The sequence below is a fragment of the Pyrgilauda ruficollis genome, unplaced genomic scaffold, assembly GCF_017590135.1.
Source record: "Pyrgilauda ruficollis isolate IOZ18807 unplaced genomic scaffold, ASM1759013v1 scaffold20, whole genome shotgun sequence".
NCBI lineage: Eukaryota > Metazoa > Chordata > Aves > Passeriformes > Passeridae > Pyrgilauda > Pyrgilauda ruficollis.
Genome location: NW_024519207.1, coordinates 6,192,048 through 6,214,229, shown reverse-complemented (window position 1 = coordinate 6,214,229; position 22,182 = coordinate 6,192,048). Strand labels below are relative to the sequence as shown.

The window sequence follows — 22,182 nt, the reverse complement described above, 5'->3', positions numbered from 1 at the left end:
CTGCAGCATTTCAAGATTTTCAGGATCCTGTGCAGGTCGGCAGAATGCCATCATATGGTTATTCCAAACTTGCAAGAACTCCCCACTGCATGTATTTCTCATAATTTATGGGGTTTGCACAGACAGTATTTAAAAGCTGAGGGAAATCACTGTTATTAGCCCACTGATGCCCTCAAGTGGTCAGAAAGACTGCTTGGTGCAAAGCAGAAAATAAAGAACAGGAGGGTGGTGGGGAGAAGAACTGGCTGCTCTTGCTAAAGGTCATGCTTTTGTCTCGATTCAAGAACTGCAGCTTTGCCCAGTTCAGTTTTAACATCAGGAAAAGGCTGGATTTTTGTTAAAGTACAATGTCACTTTTTATAAAGGAAGAAAACCCCCAAACTATCAGTATAGATTAAAGTAGATTCTGAGCAGTAAACATAAGCAAATTGGAATCACTGAAACTCCTGAATTAATTATTCTTTAGATAAACATCCAACCTAAAAAATTAAATTTCATCAGGTGAACTCACATTAACCTGAACTTTAAAGTACAGCTTCAGCAAATAACAAGAGAAAAAAAGGATGCATTCAATAAAATTAAAAAAAATATTAATTAACTTAAGGGGTGAATACTCCAAGTAGAGTTCTACATTATTAGCTGCACGGAATACAAATGGAATAAATGAGACTATTCAAGGAAGGGAATAAGACTATCATTATTCAAATCGACTTTCAATTCTTGCTCATTATGAAATACAGTCCCTGTGGGACTGGCTATCTGCAAAGTTATGATGATCTCTTCAGGTAATTCTAATTCAAGAAAACCAGTTTCTGGGTATGACAACTGGGGAAAAAAATGAGCACGTGCATGTGTGCGTGTGCATGCAAATATATACATGTACCTGTGTATGAATACATAAGATACACACACTCAGCTACATTTGCACACCCCTCACCTAATTTAATGTGATTGGGCTTCTTTTAACTTTAACAAGAAATGTGAGATTTTTGGCTTTATGAATACTTCAGACGTGTACTCAACTTTGACTCCAGTTCAACCTTTATGTCAGGTGAAGTCACAAAAGCAATGTGAGGAAAAAATGAGAGAAAACGTTTCCAGGCTGATCCTTTTCTTTGGAAGGGCCTGGTTTCATACTAAGGTGTCAGTGTCTCTCACACATTTCCTTTGGACTGACACACTTACAAAGAAGTAAGTAATTTTTTAAGCTGAGTGTTGCCCATCAGTCTTCAGACTAGAGAAGTGGGATGATGCAGGTGTTGTATTATTCAGGTTCTGCACAGCACATGCACTTGCTCATGGGTAAATGTTCTTCATCTATTTTTAAACAGCTGGTGCCCACTCAATTCATACATGCTATATCTTTGCTCTGCTCAGTCCTACACTATGTGGTCTTGGCTGAACCTGAATCATCTAGGAAACCACCTGAATTTCCTAGAGTTATTGGAGACACAACCTGAGCCAAACGTTTCAGCTTTTTAAGTTTCTGATGAAAACCACACATTACACAGAACACTTATGTTAGAGTGGGGCTCTGTCACAGGTCAGAGACACAAGCAATATCCATCCTTGAAGAAGAAGTGTACTGTAAAACAAGCAGGCCTTGACCTTCAAGACCTGGGATGTACCAAGAAATTGTGATCATGTTTTAGGACAGCAGAAGGACGGGAAAATGGAAAGAAGTCTCTCCTTTTTTTTTTCTTGCTAACTATTCACTTAGATATAAATATTAATTAATTTCCAACTAAGTACCTGAATGCTTATGAGGAAGGCTTCCTATACCGAAAATGAGAGATCAGTCCATAGGAAATCATAATAGTTACAATCACAACTACTTAACTCATTAGGCCTTTATATATAGCAACAAACAGAGGGCACTACTGCAATTTCAAAACCCCATCTCATGTATGTAGGAGATGATACAACTACTGCAGGTTCCACAAATACATTAAACAACAGACACAAAAAAAAAATCCCCTACCTAAATAAACCCCTAAAAAGTCTTAGTATATAAGATTTTTTTTTTTTAATCAATCAGATCACTTCCTTAGAAACCTTGGTACTGAAATGACAGGAGACTATCCTCAGCTTCAGGATGTTAGTTTGCATGGTGATACTACCTAGATCAAGACTACATTTAGATTTTAGAAAATGTTGTGGATCTGATTTTGAGTTCAGACACATATTAGCATCAACTAGATTGCAAAGCTTTTGCCATCTTTGACTAAGTACATTTTTATGCACTCTACAAGCTTGGATATGTACTGGTATTTCTGAAAACAATGGCATACCGAGTACATAGCATGAAACATTTTGGACAACAGTCTACAGCAGGAGAACATTAAGTGGAGTGAATACAGAACTAAATGCTTTTGCTAATAGTCATAGATAATGCCTTAACATCTATTGAAATATCTCTAAATGATGCACCTTTTAATTTTTGTTATATAAGCATTGTACTTTATCTAAATGACACATACCACTAAGTAATGCTTACTAAAACACAATATCTGAACTGTATAAGGATGTCAGAATGTAATCAGTGCTATTCTATTTAATTTCCATCAATAACCCTTGGATGAAAAAAGAAACACAAGCTTATCAATGTCTGCCTATTGCCACAAAACTTCAGGGCAAGATTTTAAAAATAAATTGTCCTTCAAATTCTCTCCCATATTTGATAATGAAGTGACCTTTTTGTTGGAGACATCAAACAGTGAAAAAGCTAAATGGTTTTTTGAGTAGAGCTCAGAGCATTAGAAAATACATATTTTGTTTAGATGTTGTATTTTAGACACTCCAATTTAATAATTTCAGAATACTGTAGTATTATTTTGAGTTTAAAACGTCAGTAAATGACAAAAAATTCTGACCTGCCTGTATAAATGCAGGCTTCTGTAAACATACACACCATATTTTGATAAACTAATTTGGTAGCCTCAAGACTTCAGCAGTTTGAACTCTGCTGAGTATGTCAACAATACAAAACAAATCTTGACTATTATGAAGATTGCCACAAATTATATCAAGGGAGTCTAATTACTGATTACAAGTGGAACAGCTGTTTGTTTTCCTCTGCTTCATCGCTTATGTGTATTCAGCCTCCTTCTCAGAGCTAACATATCTGTGAAAGCAAAAATGCAGCCCTAGAAGATAGTACCAATAGTTCCAAATGGAGCCTGGTTGAAGATTTTATTCCAATTCTTTGAAACTATATTTATATTGAAAGCCCTTTAGCTCTTTTTTCTCTGAAGGGTCGGGAAGATTCAAAGAATTTGTGTGTGTTTCTGCAGATCAGTGGTTCCCAACCACATAGACAGGTCTTGGACTGGTCTAAGAACATCACCACGAAGGGATAATAAGCTTTGCTAAGGCTGTCGTAGTTTTGTGGGATGCAACAATGGCTGTTTTAAGGGAAGGGGAGATTGGAGGTGGGAGAGTGATATGAGGAACACTGACAATTCTCTTTAAGTGACTTTCTGCTACAGGATGATTGGGAATGATAGGTTTAGTTAAAGAACTAGAGAAACCTCATTAGACTCTAAGTTACTTAACATAAGCATGTGAACGAAACATTACACAAAAGGAGGTAATTTTCATACACCTGAATGATCAGATCAGTACATGGCTGCAAAATATGTTCCATTTTGCAAAAACAGGTATCAGGAAATACTTAGCTGCAGCATTCTTAGCAAAGTAATTGTCTCTGGATCAAGAGACATGTTCTTGCTATGCTCAATTACACAGGGAAGCTACATGAGTATGTTTTCAAGGTAATAGGATACTTTCATTTGGAGAAATGAATGCCTTAATAAAGTACTGCTTTTATGTCTAGGCCTACTGAAAAATTAAGTAGGAAAGGTGAAGGCCTTCATTTCCAATTAGCAAAGTACAGAGTTTACATTGCAACTACATATCTATTATCTTTCTGGAGATTACATAAAATAAAAGGCCTAATTTACTTCTTATTGCTCTGCAATGCCTTTGTAAACAAGGCTTCTTAGGTCTCGCTATCTTTCCATTCAAAGCAAAGCAAAAAAGTAAAGTAGGGAACCAGAAGTTAGTGATAATCATGCGAGTCAGAAGATCACATAGGAGGCTTTGTTCCAGTCCTTTAGCACAAATCAAAGAGAGTGAATGTGGGGGGGAGTGTGTTGGAGAAAAAGAGAACCACTCACCCAATATTCATGTGGCAACAGACAGATTTATTCTTCAGCCCTTCTTTATAATGGGCATTTCAAACACCCAGTCTGGATAGCTCATTGGTCTGATCTTTTACACCCCCACTGGTCCACCCCTGGACCAGTGACATGGAAGGAACATAACTGGTTGGAGTCCCTGTCAGTCAGCCCACAGGCTAGTTTATGGAGCTGGCTGGGTAGCTAAATTAATTTGCCCAGTACAAGCCAGCTTGTACTGTGCTATAATGGGGCAACAAAAGAGCATGTTATTTCAGTTCTGACAAACCACTGGCTTAACACAGGAAAAAATAAAGATATTCTAAGGAGGCTTTTCCCTGGACTGTGCCTAGGAGTGAGGCAGACTGTCAGTGGAGAGGAATTCTAGAGCAGATTTTGAAAACTGCTTTGTGACTGTGAGACAACTTCTTAGCCTTCTTTAAAATAGCTACTTAAGATTTCTAGTTAAATGACTTAAATTTTCTTATGGAGTGTACTTTCCAAGTCAGTATTGTCTAATAAATTGTTGGCTATTATTGACAATATAGTAATATTGTACAATAAAATAAGTTATTAAAAAAAAAAAAAAAGGAAAAAGGAAAAAGTAACAATTAAAACTGGCCGGTGTAAACCGACTGTATCTGACCATAAGATGGTGCTAGTGCTACTGCACTGGTAATGAACACGGCACTGGCAAAGCCACAAGTGTGGAGCATGAAGGTGCTACTGAGTAACAGTTTCCTTTTCTCATGACTTTTATGAATGGTATTTGCTGAGGTCCAGTAAGAAAAACACATCAGTTCTTCCGAAGTCTCTGTAACCACAGAACATCTTGTAGAAAGGGAGCTAATTGTGGGAAAAGAAAATAAAAGACATTTTGGCCTAAATATCTCATTCACAAAAAACCCAACCAAAACCAGAAAGAGATCCAATTAAGAATAGACTCATTCTGTTTTCCCATTCTAATTAAAGATGCAGCTGAACAGTCCTGAAAGTTCCCTCTGTGTTGCAATGGTGATCACACATGTTAGCCAGTACATTAACAGTCATATACACATACATACATACATACATACATGCACACACACCATACATGTATATGCTGTGTATTTTCAGCATCCACCTAAACATTCCATGTGAGGACATGGCTGTATGGAGATCCTTGCAACTCTGCTCAGCTGGGAAAATATCAAGATTAGCCAAAGGCTCTACTGTGAATTCAATGCATTTTTCACCTAGGTTTCAAGTTCCTTTTTCAAAGTCAAACCCCAATATTTTTTTTCAAGAATTTGAACTCTGGAAAAGTATGTAATTTTCTTTAAAAATAATTTCATTATTCTGCATGCTGAAAGTTACAGTTAAAAATCAGTAGGAGATAAAGGATTTATTTGCATTTAATTGCACTGGAATTTGGCAAAAATACAAACAGTGTAAGACAAAGAGTCTGTCAGTAACCATAATTACAGGAGCTACACAATGTTTTCAAATTAAGCTACTGTGCCTCTCTTTTCAGGGAAGAAATCTATTAAATTTTTCTCACAGGTGCACTTTTACTTCATAGTGTTTTTCAACACATCTCTCCCCTCCACTCCTTTTCCAGCTGAAAACCTATCCACAGCTTATTTTGTCATGTTTTCCAGTTCAGCACTGTGAAGTCCTACCTGCACAGGACGACCATCTTCTTGGCCAATCATGTTCCTCCAATCCTGCAGTGACTGCTGGAGGCTTTCCAGCCCAGTCTCCCAAAGCCTCACACCTCCTCCCATGTCCACAGTAACCAAACCTACTTTGCCCAGAGGTGCCAGCAGGGCGTCAGCATCTGAGATCTTAGAGAGCCAAGATGTATATGGAGAGAGAGACTGTGACCTGAAAAACATGAATTAATGTGATTTTTTTGAAGGTGCAATTAAAAGGGAGATGAGTATTTCTGCAGTTAAGGTGACAAATAAATGTAACTACATCCTCACTTCATGAGAGACTATAACTCAGCCCTGTGGACCCACTATTTTGTCTGAAACTTTCCATCTAATGAAACTGGACATAACCAAAAGACACCTGACTGCATAAGAAGCAGTATAAAAGACTAAGCTACCAAAACCAGTGCTGTAGCTTAGATACACTGCTGTATCAAATCTATCTAAAAGTATTCCATCTTGAGGGAAAAAACTATTAAGAATATAAAAAAAAATTTAAAGATGCTACTGAAAAATATTAAACTTAAATAGAAAGAGAGAGAACATGATCTGAGCACTGAGGAAAATACACTTTCATCAACTTAGAGAAAGACCTTTCTCTAGTGCTTTAATAAAATATTATTATTTAAATACTCATTTAACAGTGACACAGCTTTACATACAGATAATCGTAGCACTTTCTTAAACAATCAACTTACTAACAAAAATTTACTGCTGAAAGACAAAGCCTAATAAGTATGGAATATGGAGGGAAATTTAGACAATGCAGGGAAGAATCTATGCATTTTTCAGTACTGTTAATTACATGCATAAATTACTTGGTAACCTGCACTGATGGCAAAATTAATAATTTTCAAAAATATAAGAAGGAGCAACACATATGCTTCTACCTATGACTGAAACCACCTCGTAGTAACTCAGCTGAAAGAGTTATCTCAGCATTTCACTGGGCTAACTTTGCCAGAAGGAACAAATGTTGTTAGAATTTAACAGAGAACTATTCATACATATATGATGAAAACTTACTTTTCTCATCACTTCTTACAGGAATACATTTTTAAATCTGGACTTCTGCTCAGATCTGCCATACACAGCTTAAATCCTAATGCTAGTTTAAGGATCCAAATACTGAAAAATAGCTTTGTAATTTTTATTATTTCCTATAAAATCCAAGTGAAAAATAAAGTGATTCCTTACTATTTTTACGGCAATGCCTTTCATTTTTGAATGTATAAGATGTAGGCCAATGGACCAATTATAAATGGTAAGCAGTACTAAAATAATTACCTATTAATTAGAATTTTCCCCAGATTATTAATGAACCAGGATGAGTTTAAATGAAAATAGTACTGTCAAAATCAGCATTATGTGAATAGAATTTAAAAAAAATTTCTTTGTGTCTGAGTTTCATACATGTACTATTCAAATATGCACAGTGGAGAGAGTGCCATTTAAAACAAAAATGCTTATTATTATTATTATTATTACAGTAGAAAATGAAAATTTCGGACGAAAATATATTTTTATTCAATAAAACATTTGCAAACACTCTCTACAGTTGTGAGAGACAGATGTTAAAACCAAAGAGAAGCCATATCTATTTTAATGGCTGTTTTAATTTATCATACAAGATACTTGTTTATCATGCAAGGTACTTGGCAATGTATACTTTCCAAAGGGAGAGTCACAGAAAAGCTCAAGCTATTGTCAAAGTAAACTTTATATTGGACCAGAACTTGATTCCCATTTTCCTAACACCGGATCATTTTGCCTGTCTTTCTCAGATCCAAAAGATAGGGAAAAAGGAAAAGAAAATAAAGACTGCAAACCATACTGAAAGAGGGTTGAGAATAAAGTGGATGGAAGAGGGGGAAGGAACAAAGGGAATGACAATCAGAAGATAAAGCTACCTTTTAATTAATTGCTACATTTTCATCAGCATTACCTAGTAAAAGCAGATAAATTATGTTGACAAAAATATACTGCAATGTTTGTAGAATTTTACACTAGGTATGAATTAGTCTTACTTTCCACATCAAAAGAAATATTTGCTTATCATAAAGTAATAATAGACACTAAATTCTCTTTACTCTTCTTCTAAGATGACAGTGCTCTAATCAATAAAATCAGTTACCTAGGAATTGCAATGTATTTGATTTTCTTTGAATTAAGATCCGTTACTTCCAAGTATCCAGCAGCTGGCGGAGGAGTGACATCTGAAAACAAACAAACACGTTATTTTTCCAGCTGCATGATTAACAGGTTATTGCATTTAGCAGATTAAATTTAAACATTTTATTATACAGTACCTGTCAGAAAATGATAAGCTTTCATATTAAATACAGGAATATAACTTGCAAATAAGGAATTGTTTTACTATTATGATGGTGAGTAATCAGACAGTCACAGTAACAAAAGAGCAATTGATTTATACGGCAAATGTCAAAATTACTCACAAATATAGCTCTGCTCACAAAAGCACTATTCAAGCATTGCTGCAGTCCCTACCTTGCTGCTTTGATCTGTCACTGAAGATAATGTCAGTTGTATATCTGACTTTAATAGCATATTGAGGAACATTTCAAAACATTGTGTTTATGACTTCCACTTGAAAACTTCTCAATAATACTAACCTAAACACTGTTCCCTGAAACTGAACAACTCTTTGGAGGCAGATTCTCAGTATCCAGACTATCAAGCATTAAATATTCTGTTTATGGACAGTTTAATGAATATGGCTATTATATGGTCCTTCCCTCAGAAATAAATTTGTCTTTATGTGCCTACATTGGCTTTTGCCAACTTATGAGTACACTGTGCCTGGCCTCAGAAGTGGCTTCCAGTTAGGAGCTGATTTTCAGTGTGAAGTAAATGGAGGCAGTTTTCAGAAAAGAAACCACAAGACTGAATCATACTGCCCAGTATGGATACAAATGTCACAAGATGAAAGCAAGTGCAGATTTTCCTCTGAAACAACGTATCTTTCACCTCCTTGACATGAAGGAGTCCAACCTTACCTGCGGAAGTGTTGATGCTTGCATAGAGCACACACAGAAAAGACCAACATGATCAGCAGCATAAGGAGATCTAATAGGAGCACGCAGAATAACTCACAGCAGCACTTCATGCATATCCAATGTATTTATATATCTACAGTACATGTCTACAGGAGCACGTCTATTGACTTTACTCATCTTCATAAAAATGGGAATATCAAACACGTCAGAAACAGGGGGAAAAGGTCTGGAAAAATGCAGGTTTGTGGGTCAAAGACCACTTTTGGTTTCTCCTAGATTTTGTTACTGTTTTAAAATGTGCTCTCTCTCTTTTGCTAGTAATGAAGAGTAAGACACACATTAAAAATTCTGATGAAGATCTAGAACAAAGATAGATACTGAACTAGAAAGGATATAACTGTGAGTTAAGAATTTAAAATTAAGTTAATAAATTAGAGAAAGAACAAAAATCAAATTAAAGACAATAAAAAGACAAAGGACTGCAGAGTAGGAAGCTGACAAAAAGGCCATCATATGTTTACATGCTACACAAGATCTGCTGGCCAGGTCCCAGAACTGCAGTCAAGAATCTTGACAATGAAGTGTGAACATCAGACACGAACAAATGCAGTTTGTTCTTCTTTTGCCAAAGCCTGACGGAGAAGAACAGCTATGCACAGCTCCAGACATCAAACTTTAAGGAAAACAGACACAGTGTTCAGATCTGGGCTCTTCAGTACAAGGGAGACGTGAAGCTCCTGGAGCAGGTCCACTGGAGGGCTACAAAAATGATAAGGAGATTGGAGCAACTCTCTTTTGAGCAAAGGCTGAGGGACCAGGGCCTGCTCAGCCTCAAGAAAAGAAAACTGAAGGGACCTCATCAATGTTGGTCAGTATCTACAGGGAGGGGGTTAGAGGATGGACCAGGCTCTGCTCTGTGGTGCCAAGCAATAGGACAAGAGGCAACAGAGAGAAAATTATGCACAGAGAGATTGTAGAATTTCCTTCCCTGAAAAGGAACTGTTTTTACCCAATCCTGAGTAACATACTCTAGAGGACCCTGCTGAGCAGGGAGATTGGATCAGATGACCTCAAGTGGTCCCTTCCAACCTTAACCATTCCATCGTTCTGTGACATGAAATAGTCCTGAGGATGACAAAGTGGTCAGAACAGATAGGTTATAAGGACAAATGCAAGAATTTTTCCTCTTGTCTAAATAGAGGGTTTTTTAAAAAAACCACATCCAATCCTATTGAGAAGATATTTATAAAGACAGCAATATTATCCTGAGTGAAGATGACACAAAGTATTCAGTTTTGTTTAGAGAAAGAAAAGATGGATACCATGAAAAACTTTTCTTTTACAAGGAGAATGAAGCAATGCAATAGGCCAATTGTTTGACAAACCTCAGTTAAGAAGAGACTACTCGTGTCATCCCGTCCCTATATAAACAGGCGGGTCAGATGATGTGTCAAGGCTATTTTGGTAACATTGTGTTATACTACATGTTCCAGTTACTGTCATACTCACAGATACACACTCAGTAACAGGGTGTTATTTTATGTTCATCTATAGAAAGTGCTGAGAATCCACATAAATATTTGATTTCAAGTAGACCCTTGTCTTTACAGTCTTGTTTTTAGAATAAACATTAATTCTTTGCTGGATTTTACCACGATCTATTGTCTGTGTTTATATTTTGTGTCCATACATCTATTTGGCAGTCTTTGGGGAAATTATTACTTGTTATAATTTCTTTTCAAAAATAACTATAATTTGGTTTACAGTTCCAATAAAACATACAGACAAATATTTCTTTGCTTATTGTTCCTGGAACAGCTTCACTAATACATATTGGAGTATGCTAGAGTTTGGCTGAGTACTTTGAATTATTAATAGAAATGGAAGGCTGTACGCCAGAACTGACCAGTTGTCCAAGAAGATGAGAAAGAAAATCTGATAGATATGGAAACAAAATCAAAAACATAAAACAACTTCTCAAAGGCAACAGAAGTCAATAGTGCAAGAAATTCAAGGGACGGATACATACTTGATTTCACTAGCAGGATGCCTTTGCTTCACTCTACCATCTCCCAGGGAAGGATACAACTTTGATAGGTAAGTAACTACAGGTTTCCAATACAGAAACAATGGAGGAGAATTAGGAGAAACCAGCACTGAATTTCAAGGGACCAAAACTGTTAAGCAGCAATTAGAAGCAGGTAATGTGTATTCAATCAAATACTCTGCCAATTAGTGAGACTGAGAAGGAAACTCCAAAACAATAAACAATTGCCTAGCAAAAAAGGTTTCAAAAACAGAATCTCAAATGGGCAACATAAGGGCTACTACCTTATTATTTCACCTTCCAAGTGAGCACAAAGACACACGCTTCTCTTTTCCTGTCTTCCCTTTTTTACTTGGAAATATTTTTGATTTGTGCCATAACAAGTGCAATACTGGTCCCTCTAATATAGTATCCTGTCTCCAAGATGGAGCTTGAAATGTGTAAGAACAGACAAGTACACATGGTATTTTCCTCAAGCCACCAACCAGATCCAATCTAGGGGATTCTTAAACTGAATGTGGTGTCTATGTTTTTATGCATTTAGTTAACTTTCCAGGAGTTTTTCCAGTTTTCTTTTGAAAAAATAAACATTCACAGCATCCTTTGGGAAGCAGTTTCACAGGTTAGTACTCTATGAAGAACTGTATCTTGTTCATTTTGATGAATTTCTTAATAGCTTCATTAGCTGCTCCCTAACTCTGGTATTGACTGCAAAATTGTTGGTTTTTTCCATATCTCCATGCCATACATGTTTTTGTATAACTCCACCATATGTCCCTTTCCTGATCTTGTCTTCACATTTCGGAAGATTGGCCAATGCAATCTTGTTCACACTTGTTTTTTTATGAACTTATCCCAGTTCAGCCTTCTCCCACCTTGAGATGGAGGACCAAAACTGAACAGTGTTAAGGACACGTGGATTTGTTCAACAATCTGTACAACAGCACAAAGAAGTTCTCTGCTTTTTTCTGTTTCTTCCCTAGTTCTCCCTTGTTTCTTCCCTAAATTCTTAACACTTTATTTGCTTTTTTTCAAGTACTACTGAGTTTGAACTGCTATCTTAATGAAATCATTTATCATGAAAGCAAAATAATGCTTGTAAGACGTTCTCATCATCCCCATCTTTTTTGATGTAAAACGAGGATTTTTTTTTCTCCCTTCACATATTCATCTGTGCTGAATTTCACTTGTTACTTCTATTGCATTCAAAATTGTGTTCCTTCTTGTAATTCTCCATGGTAAATCCTTCCTACCATGAATAATAACCACTATCATCAGCACTGCTACCTCAGAGTTAATTAATTTTTCCATTTTTTTCATGACATGCTGAGTAGCGCAGGTCGCCACAGGATTTCCCTCATAGCTCCTCCTCCACTAGAAAATCCAGCCATTAACTGATAAATGGAAATGTCTTGAAAAAGTCCTGAAAAAGGCTATGGAACAGAAAACCTAGAGTCTTGCTCAGGTCCTATTTAATTGAATCAGTAAGGTTACATTAAACATGATTTAGTTAAAATTAGTCTTTGTAATTCATAAATTAAAACATCATTGAGAAAAGAAAAATCAATGACAACGATCTTCAAGGCATGAAATCTTTCAACTTAAATGGCCATTAAGCACTGTGAAAACCTCATACAATTTTCTATACATTTAAAGCTATCAATCCCTATTCATAAACATATTTTATCACAGCTGAGAAAAAAATTAAACTGCTTGGTCAGACAGAAGCCAGTTCTCAGACTGATAATATGCTCAGGTTACTGGTATCCTAGATTCATGAAGAATGTCCCCCAGTTTTTAATTATAATAACCTTGCAATACAAGGTGTTATATAGCACAGCAACTTAAAGGCTTTTAGAAATAGTAGTCAAGATCTCAATTTAGGTATCATTTGGAAGCACTGAGGGAAGATACCTCCCTTACTCCCAAATTAGTAAACTAATTTTAACAAAAAGCTCAGATGATTTACCTTGTAAAACATCTACTTCCAATTCAGATTTATTTTTTTCTGTGAAAGCCTGAAAAAAAGTAACCCAGTCTGACCCTTCTGCATTTTATAAAGTATGAGAAGATTACAGCTGAAGTTGTATAATTAGTTTCAAGATTCTAACTCCAACTAATTTTATTAACTTTAATCTTTTTAAGAGGTAATTTTTCCTTCAGCTACAAAAGGAGGTAACTGAAGTTTTCTACCTTGTTGATATCCTTGACTTGGACTTCTTTAGTCAGGTAAATGTTTTATCCTCTTGGTAATAAATAAAAGGGTTTTTCTATATAGGGAAATTGATCTGTGTTAAACGAGGACAGGCAGATTAAATCATTCATTCTGTTTGAGTTAATTTGGAATAAAATCTTTAGTCTGGGTCAGAGAGTTCACACAGGGACTAAATCAGGAATACCTTCTTCTGCTGATGAAATCAAGCCACTCTACTATACACAAATATTTTGTGCCTTTTCTCTTTTGATAGTAAACTTTGGAGATTCCTAAAGGTAATTACTGCAAAACTCACAAATGCTGTTATTTAGTACTAATTGGTGTATTTTCAGTTATTGGCTGAAGAAGCTAAAGTTATAATGATAACAGAAAGCTTGGCATGGCAGCACAAAAATGTCTGAAGATCTGTAGTCTACACCTGCTTTATTAGTGTCAGAAGGGAGGATGGTTTTGCTGCATGTGAATTTTTTTCATGCAACATTCTCTTGGACAGAAGAAGAACTAAATAGTCTGGGTCTCTTCAGTTTGGAGAGAAGGCAGGAATGACTGAAGTTTGCCTAGTCGTGAAGGTGAATGCAGAACTGTCACTCACTGAAGTCTGCAATGCTAGAATAAGGGGCATCTGATAAACCTGTAAGAGATCTGTTGGTCACAAAAAATCATGAACTTGTGAGTTTGCTGTGGAGATGCACAGCTTCAAAGAGGCACCAGATAAACTTGTGGAAAACAGGTCCATAAAAGGAGATTTAAAGCCTGAGGCAGAGATGTCCTCTGCAACATCCCCAGCAAAACAAGTGCAAATACTGAGAAAGTACGAAGAGAAAGACAAAGTAGACAGGCTCACATGCATTCCCAAAATAACCTCTCCTATTGTCCCTGCTGGGGATAGAACTCTGAGTTAGTCATACAACAAGTTTATCGCTGCATCTCTGTGTGATGCTGAGCAGAAGCTAGAAATATGGGTGAAGATCAATTGCTGAACTGGAATGATTCTCTTCTATTACTGGGTTTCTTCTGCAGACAGAGGGAAATCCCATCTACTGAGATATCCACAGTGTAGACACCCTGTTAGTTCCTCAGAAGTATAAGTCAGCATGCTAATAAGATTCAAATTAATTTTAAAACTAAGTGCAACTACAGTCCTTCTCAAATGCTTGCTCTGTGACTATTTAAGAACATTCTGGAAAAATCAATGAGTGATAGCAGATTACAAAACAAAAAACAAGTGTGTTGCAGCACAGGTATATGAACCTCTTACCTTTTGGGTAAATGTCTTTCAGAGGCACATCTCCAGGTGCTAAAATTCGGACTATTTGATTAGAAGCCAATAAAGTAACACAATTGGTTTGTTTTGCAGCTCCTGTTTTCCTCTGGGCTCCATAATAAAGTGGATCAGAAGGAGAAGCACGTTTGTGACTCAGAGAGGAGTTTCTCTTCCAGCTATACACTTCACTGGGAGACTGCAAAAGAGGAGTTATCTACTGAAGAAAATATTCCTATTATTAAATCTAAGAACAAACATTTTCTGATAAGTTACACTTATTTAATTTCAAATCAAATGTAGCTGTTGTGGTTACTTCTTATGCTACCACATGACAAGGAATGACCTGGATTATTTTGTCATCAAAAACTCCTATAGGGGTGAAAACCAACAAACCATCTACATGAGTTTTAGGCATCAAGATGCTCTGAAGATCTGAAGTTAAATTTACTTTTTTTTTCAATAGAACCAGCAACAGAAAGCATTGAAATAACCTGATTTGGAATAAATCTATGTAAAAAACTGTTAGGTTTCCATAATATAGATAAATGCAAATAGACATTCCAGTAATTAATTCAAAGATAAGCAATAAGGCTGGGACTTAGCTCCAGTTTCAGAGATTTAAGTATAGGTCTCTACATGAAAGCCCGTGGCTTAATCTCCCACTATGGCTGGAAGAGCCTGGCAAAAAAATCATCTCGAAGGTCTCACTATTTGGTCAACTGAGCACTGCTATTACAAAAAAGAGCTCAGATACCTTGTTCATACTAAACACCTACACCACCAGCACTAAATACTGAATCTGAAGTTTTGCCCCATCACTCTTACATCAACCCTTAGCAGTCCCTCTTTGAAATTCACACGGATATCTAAACTATGTATGAGGAAAGATGGTACCTCATTCTAAATCAGGCAGAGCTAAAACTGCTTCACCACCCACATTGGGGTGTTAGTATTGAAGTGCGCAGCTTCTTTAGTACTCCCTCCTCTAGACCACCTCCTTTTACAGAAATAAACTCACATCTAATGTAAGTAATATGAAAAGCTTGAATAAACCATCTGATAATATAAAACCAAATGAAGGGGAACTCAAAAGCTAATTGCAGACTGTCTTTTTGACAAAAACATATTTTTGAATAATTTTGGATTGCAAAGAATTTTCTTCTATCATTTGGCTTTCCCAAAATTCATTAACAGTTAACAGTTACATTGGCTAATTTGTCCCAATTTATCAAACAAACATGACATACAATCATTTATTCCACAATCACTACCCTTTTTACGTACAATTATGTGGCAAATATAAACAAAATCCAAAGAATTAAACACACTGCTTGTATTTTGCCTGTGTTTGCCTTTATTCCTTGCAAGAGTCCCAGTCATTAGACTGCTAAATTTCACTTTGTTTTCTGGTCCTTTTCTAACTGTGTCCTGGCAGTGAGCACATTTACATTTACACATAACTACATTATCCAGCACTGAAGGGGCTTTATAGTTTTGCTGTCATTTTCTGTATTGTTTTTTTCATTTTCCTTGATCTGTTCTTGCCACCTGCTGCACACTGGGCATGAAGTTCACACTGAACAGTTCAAAATTATATTGATATCTTTTTTCTCAGAGGTTATGCTTAATTAAAAATGGTAAAAATCACATAATTTAGAAAATATTACTTTAGTCAGCACTGTTCAGAGCTTACCGAAAATGTATTTTGTCTGTGCTAGACATTGTATTGTCCCCTTTCTTATTACCTAAAAAACCACCTACATCCCTCTAGATTAGACTACCATAACAAATGGTGTACACTACATGAATTTGTCCCTTGCTGTCATTCCCTACTTTTTCCTAATCATTTGGAAACAGGTACTTAACAGGTTACAGAATAAATGTGACAAAATTATTTCATTGTACAATAATGCTGAGTATTTACCAAGAGGTCTGGGAAACCAATGACAATAGTAGCATAATTATGCTCATCTGAGAAGATCCTGTTGGGGGAGCTGATCTTTTGTCCCACAGCTGCACTGAGGTTTTCTGAAGATAGCTGGTCAGTTGAAACTGCATGAGGCACACTCAGTTCTGACACTAAACAGGAAAAAATGTCATTAAACAAAATGAATGTCATTAAATCCAGATGTGCAATAGGAAACAATATTAACTGTAAGAGTGCTGAGCACTGAACATTGGCATAAAATTACTTTGAGCATAAAATTACTAAAAAGCAGAAGATCTGATTATACTATGCTATAACACAGAGGAGAAGGAAGTAATCCCATTTTTGTAAAGTCAAGACTTAAAATCAGGAAATACTAGCTTTATAGTTGCTTATACCATTTAATTTTGCCCTCTACTGTACAAATGAGGATTGAAGCCTATGGAATAGAACAGAATAGAAGAGCATGTGATCTCATTGAAAATTGTTATAATGCAAATGCTCCAGGAGGCAAACCATAGGTTTGCACAGGTAAGTGTTAATGTGACATTTCTTGGTGACTCTTGCTGTCTTTGTAATTTAAATAATGTTGTTTGTAATGCGTCTTTGTTAAATAATGGTCTTGTTTGCTTTGTCTTTGAGCTAAAAAAAACTGAATTTTATTCAGTGTATCTGTGAGAGCCCTTAACCTTGCCTCAATTACCAACAGAGTCCAACAGAACCTGCTGTCTTTAGTTCTGCACTGTTTCCAATTCGATGGGCACAAGACTATCTTGTTTACATGGCAGTGGGAGAAAATCTTTCCTCCCTCAAAGGATAAATGGTCTGGGTCAACATTAAACCCACATTGGTCTACCTTTTTTTAGTTCTCATGCCACAGATTCTGCCTCAAAGAACAAGAACAGGCTGAAGATGTTACAACTAGGGTTCGCTGGATGATTTGGAAAAAGGTGGACAGGCAATATGATAACATTTCAGATTGGAAGAGAAGAAACAAGATAACAAAGGATAAAAATAGCACAGAAAGCATGCAGCAATAAACTGCCCACAAATAGTTTGAGACTGGAAATTATAATAACATTTCTATCCATCTGAGGAATGATACTCCAGAATGGTTTCTAAATAAGGTAGTAAGAGGAAGGAAACCACTGCACTCTGATAGCTCTTGATAAGTAGGTAGAGTAAACTGTACAAGAGTTAAAAAGGATTCTGGATATTCAGGATATGGTTAGTTTTTGGTATCCACCTGGTAGCTGTTTATGTAAATGAAGCCCTTTTATTTGTCAATAACATTTGTTTGTACCATGTTTACACTGTGTTAATCTCATTTTTCTTATTTATGCTAGTCACAAGAACCAGAACAAAACTTGTTCCTTCTTTAAGAGATATAAAGTGGTTTCTCTGTTTGTTTCCTCTGTCACTCTGATATGTAACTACCAAAACCTATGAACTGTTAGGTGGGATGCACATGTACTTGCAGTCTTATTAAACCAAGTACACTAAAGATTTTGTGCACCGTGATCAAATGTTTAGGGTTGAAAATGTTATCAGATTTGAAGACAGACAGATCTTATTAGGCAGAATGATGACCACTGCAAATTTCTGCCTTACTGTGTAACTAAGACATGCCCCAATGCCTAGCACCATCTGGGAATTTTACTGATCAAATTCTCCATATCATTTAACACAGGTGTGATGGCCCAAATAGCCTCCTGCACACTATCAACAGAACTACAGAAACTGTGACTTCTGCTCTGTTTTAACAATAGGTGGTTTGTATTTTTCTAAGGGTTGGGAAATGTTTTCTACGTCATCTGAGTGTGAGTAACAGACCTGCAACAGTCTACAGCCTGGAATCATTAGTATAATTGTTCCCTTCCATTCCTGTTCTAATACCTGCCTAGTCTTCCTTTCCTATTCTATGTGCTTGTCTGTTTGCTGGAAGTCCATGACTGAGGGTCTTGAATGCTCAAATGAAACAAAAATGCTTTACTCAAACCACTTGAAATTTGAGCATGAAATGTGCCATGCCTTGAGAAAAGCTGTTATTATTAACCAAACATGATAAGGTGGAAAAAACAGAATAAGAGAGATGGTTACTCAGACCTTTAAAGAGTCTTGTTTGTGCAGCTGCAAACAGAAATGACAAAAAGAACAAAAAAAAACAACAAAGGAACTAGCCAAGTTTGCATTCAGTACCTGTTGTTAAGCCAAATCCCATGTCAGCTGGCTCTTCATTCAATGCATGCAGCTGGCAAACTTCACTGCCTTGAGCTTCCATATGGGCATGCTTGGTTAAAAGAAATTTCCTGTAAAAGATACACATTTATAATAATTCCCAATTAAACTTGTCACTCTAAACAAGGACTTCTATCTTCTGAAACAGTGAAAACATTCTACATTTATATAAACAAGGTTATCAACACCTTTTGCTAAAACTAAATATAATTTCCCAAACATCTGTGAGATAGGAAAGAGTAGGCCAGCAAATGGCAGATTTGTCTTCTGGTAACTATTTACACGCTTTCATTTGCTGTGCATTTCTAAAAATGAGACAGCAGAATAACATTTCTTTCATGTGACCATGAAAGTAAAGGAAGCAGGTGCTAACTCTAGACTACATGTTTGTATTTCCAGAGATAGGTCCACCAACATTCTCATTTCTAACGATCAATGTCACCTTAGTAAAATTAATATTAACACACATATGATCAAAGCCAGTTTAGACTTTCAGAGGCTGGAATATCGTCTTCCTTTCCTACTCTAAAAATCTACTTCTATTTTCACCACAGCAAATCTGCATCTTAAACACCCACTTTTTAAATCCAGCCAGTTTCACAAACAGAAAAAAACCAAGTTTGAGACCAGGAGTGAAACTCCTGAACACTAATGAGACACAAACAAGAAATAATGGCATTGAGAAAACTAGCCTGAACTAACTTATTTGTTTCGTTTTCCACTAAGAGCCACCGGTCTTCAGCCACCAGAAAAACAGATTTCAGACTGATTGGAAGTGAGATGGTGTGAGCTTGACCCTCCAGTACATCCAGTACAATAAGGTGGTTTCTGTAAAATTGGAAGCCAAGAAAAGAATAATCAGATAGGGATATATAGAAGGAGATCTGATTTAAATCAATTTAATATAAGGATAGCATTTACTCTTACCCTGTTTCTTTGTAGAACACCAGCCAGTTTTTGTGTGAAAACTCTCGGCACATTTTGTAGTTGCTCTGTATAAACATACATCATAGGAATATCAGTGTTTGTTAGATGTGTCCCAGTGAGTTTTCCTGACTCCTCTGGAAGTGTAATAGTTTTTTTTTCCTTTATTTTGAAGAATCCACAGCTTTAATTATCTCTCAAAATGCTATCTAGCTTGCCTTGTTCCTAGTCATAAATTGCATCATAACTGCATTCATTATTTTGGACATAATTAATTGTAACAAAATGTTCCATTATTTCCAGTTCTAAAAAGGTGTATTTTAAAGACACATATCTTCAGAAAATTTATTTATATTCCATAAAAATGCTATTTTATGTGTAAGACATTTAAACATACATAAGAGTAAACAATTAAATAAATGCTTGGGCTGTAAAACCAGGAAAAACTTAATGATCCTGTTTTTCCAATACTGACATTTGCTTTCAAAAAAACTTAGTATAATAGGGGCAGGTGCTATTCCTCACCTTCTCTTCCTTGTTGCTCCACCAAGATGTTCTCTTAGGAGAGTCTTGAGCATCTGGTGAGAGCAGAAGTCGGCGAAGGGCACCGTTGCTTGTATCCAGCAACAACACAACATTGCTCTGTAAATGAAAAGCAGATCCATGTACATCTCAAGCTTGTTTAAGAGACTACAACAAATCTATCTGAAGCACTTTTGCAATTTGAGCCACTTATGAGATTTTGATAAGATGATATAGATTTTGCTGCAAAACGATTTTGTTGCAAGCTGGATTTTCTTGGTTCATTTCGAAGTTCATAGAGAAACTGAAGAGGTTAAGTACATGCAATCGCTGGAATGATATTACAGTTTTTCCACAGAATTTTATCTATACATCTCACATTCACTTCTGCATAACACCTAGGAACTGGATTAGTATGGCTTACATGTAGCTACAGCTACAGATGCAGATACAAATGCGAGACATACCAATTAGTTCTGTCAAGTCACTAAAATACTTCATTTCAGTTTTTGTATTTTCTTACAATTTTTCTCTTGTACCTATTGCTTAAGTCCCACTGAAGGTGACAAACTGGTGAAAGAAGAAATGGCTTAGTACCTTCTCTCCAAGTTCATACTTCTGATACTGTGGAGCCTGTGCATATTAAATATCCCAGGGTGTGACAACCCTTCTGTGACCTGCACTCCCTGACAGCTTATAGTGTCAGAGGTAGGACAGCTGGTGGAGGACAGCAGGATGACTCAAAAGGATGCAGACCAGAAGCAGATGGGATGGTGCAAATCTCCATCACATGAAAAAATGGCATGCTAAATTCTGAACTTCAGATTTCTCATTTGTTACTTGATGCCCAAGGGTCAACACATGCTATCAAATGATGGGGGCTTTTTAAACATTTCTTTTTGCAAAGTGCTATAGTTGCTCCTAATGTGTTTAACTAAGAATTCAAGACAATAGTCATTCAATAGTTAAGGGCCAACCTTAACTGCATCAAATGAAATTCCAAAGGTACAAAGGAATAAGTTAATTAAGCCTTGAGCTCAATTTTTTGTTGGCCATTCAAGGAAACATTCACTTCTGCAAGGACATTGGGTTCTGAAAGGACTTACTAAAAGTAAACTGCCTACGTACAACATGTGCAATAATGCACAATAGACGTTAAGGAAGTAAAACATAAATTCCCACGAATTCCCTTAAATAAAACAAATACGAACAATCTGAGTCACAGCAGTTTTGTTCTTTTGGGTACTCTTCATACTTTCACTAGAAATATTTGTGAGAGTTAACTTTAATAATGACAGTAATTTGAAGCTAAATATGGTAAAGTATTTAAAATATTATCATGTTATTTAGAGCATTTGGGAATCTCAGTTCAAGTTCAATATTTCTAAAAAAAGAAGCTTGCTTATGTATTACAAACTAAAATTACAGAAATGTGATTCAGGGAAAAAAAATAGGACATTTGCTTTGGATTTTGGTTTTCTGCCATATTTTATTTATACAAGTCTGAAATAGCATTAGCCTTCCACGTGAGATAAAGAACACATATGAATCAATTACATTCTTCCATTTAGTGTTAAATTTATGAGAGCAGTTGGTAGTATAAAAAGCTTCTCTACTCCACCCCTTTTGATGTTAATGGTTTCCTTCTGCGCTAAGTGACTGATGCATATTCTGTCTGTTTTTAAAAATAGATTTTTGCGTCACTTGTGAACACATCCAAGAGCAGCTCTGGCAACTCTTCAAGTGGGCTGGGAGAAGTTGTTGGTGTGCAATTCCGCTCTGTTTGTTCTTGACTGGGAGAAAAGTAACCTTTGAGTGACCTCCCGACCCCAGTGTCTGGAATTCCAAACTCTGGACAGATGCAATAACCAATCTTGTGAAGTGGTGTGCCTTTATTTTTAGTTACTGCAAAGTTTCCCTTTCCTTACTGCCATTTTTATTTTAGCCAGCATTTTCCTCTAAAAAGTTCTTAACCAAACAGGACTGTGACTTCATTTTGCTGGTATAGGAAGTTATTCCTTATGGTTTTGCAGACAGAGGGGAGCTTGGCGAAGTTTCAGAGTGGGACAGTGCAAATAACTCAGTTTAACATTCTTGTATTCTTCTCCCCAGATTCACTGTCAGTTTTGATCTGTTCTGCCCTCAATGCTCATGTC

At 36.3% G+C, this 22,182-nt stretch overlaps 1 protein-coding gene across 1 annotated transcript in view; it reads right to left on the bottom strand.

Moving 5' to 3' along the window:
* The window catches only part of VWA8 (von Willebrand factor A domain containing 8), a 181,970-nt gene that overhangs the window by 33,729 nt on the left and 126,059 nt on the right, over positions 1 to 22,182 (bottom strand). The window contains exons 30-37 of the mRNA XM_041466938.1: positions 20,030 to 20,146; positions 19,508 to 19,572; positions 19,283 to 19,408; positions 18,542 to 18,651; positions 16,340 to 16,494; positions 14,410 to 14,611; positions 8,007 to 8,088; positions 5,840 to 6,044 (exon numbers count right to left, since the gene is read on the bottom strand). Coding sequence (XP_041322872.1) covers positions 5,840 to 6,044; positions 8,007 to 8,088; positions 14,410 to 14,611; positions 16,340 to 16,494; positions 18,542 to 18,651; positions 19,283 to 19,408; positions 19,508 to 19,572; positions 20,030 to 20,146 — 1,062 coding nt within the window. The remainder of the gene's footprint in view (positions 1 to 5,839; positions 6,045 to 8,006; positions 8,089 to 14,409; positions 14,612 to 16,339; positions 16,495 to 18,541; positions 18,652 to 19,282; positions 19,409 to 19,507; positions 19,573 to 20,029; positions 20,147 to 22,182) is intronic.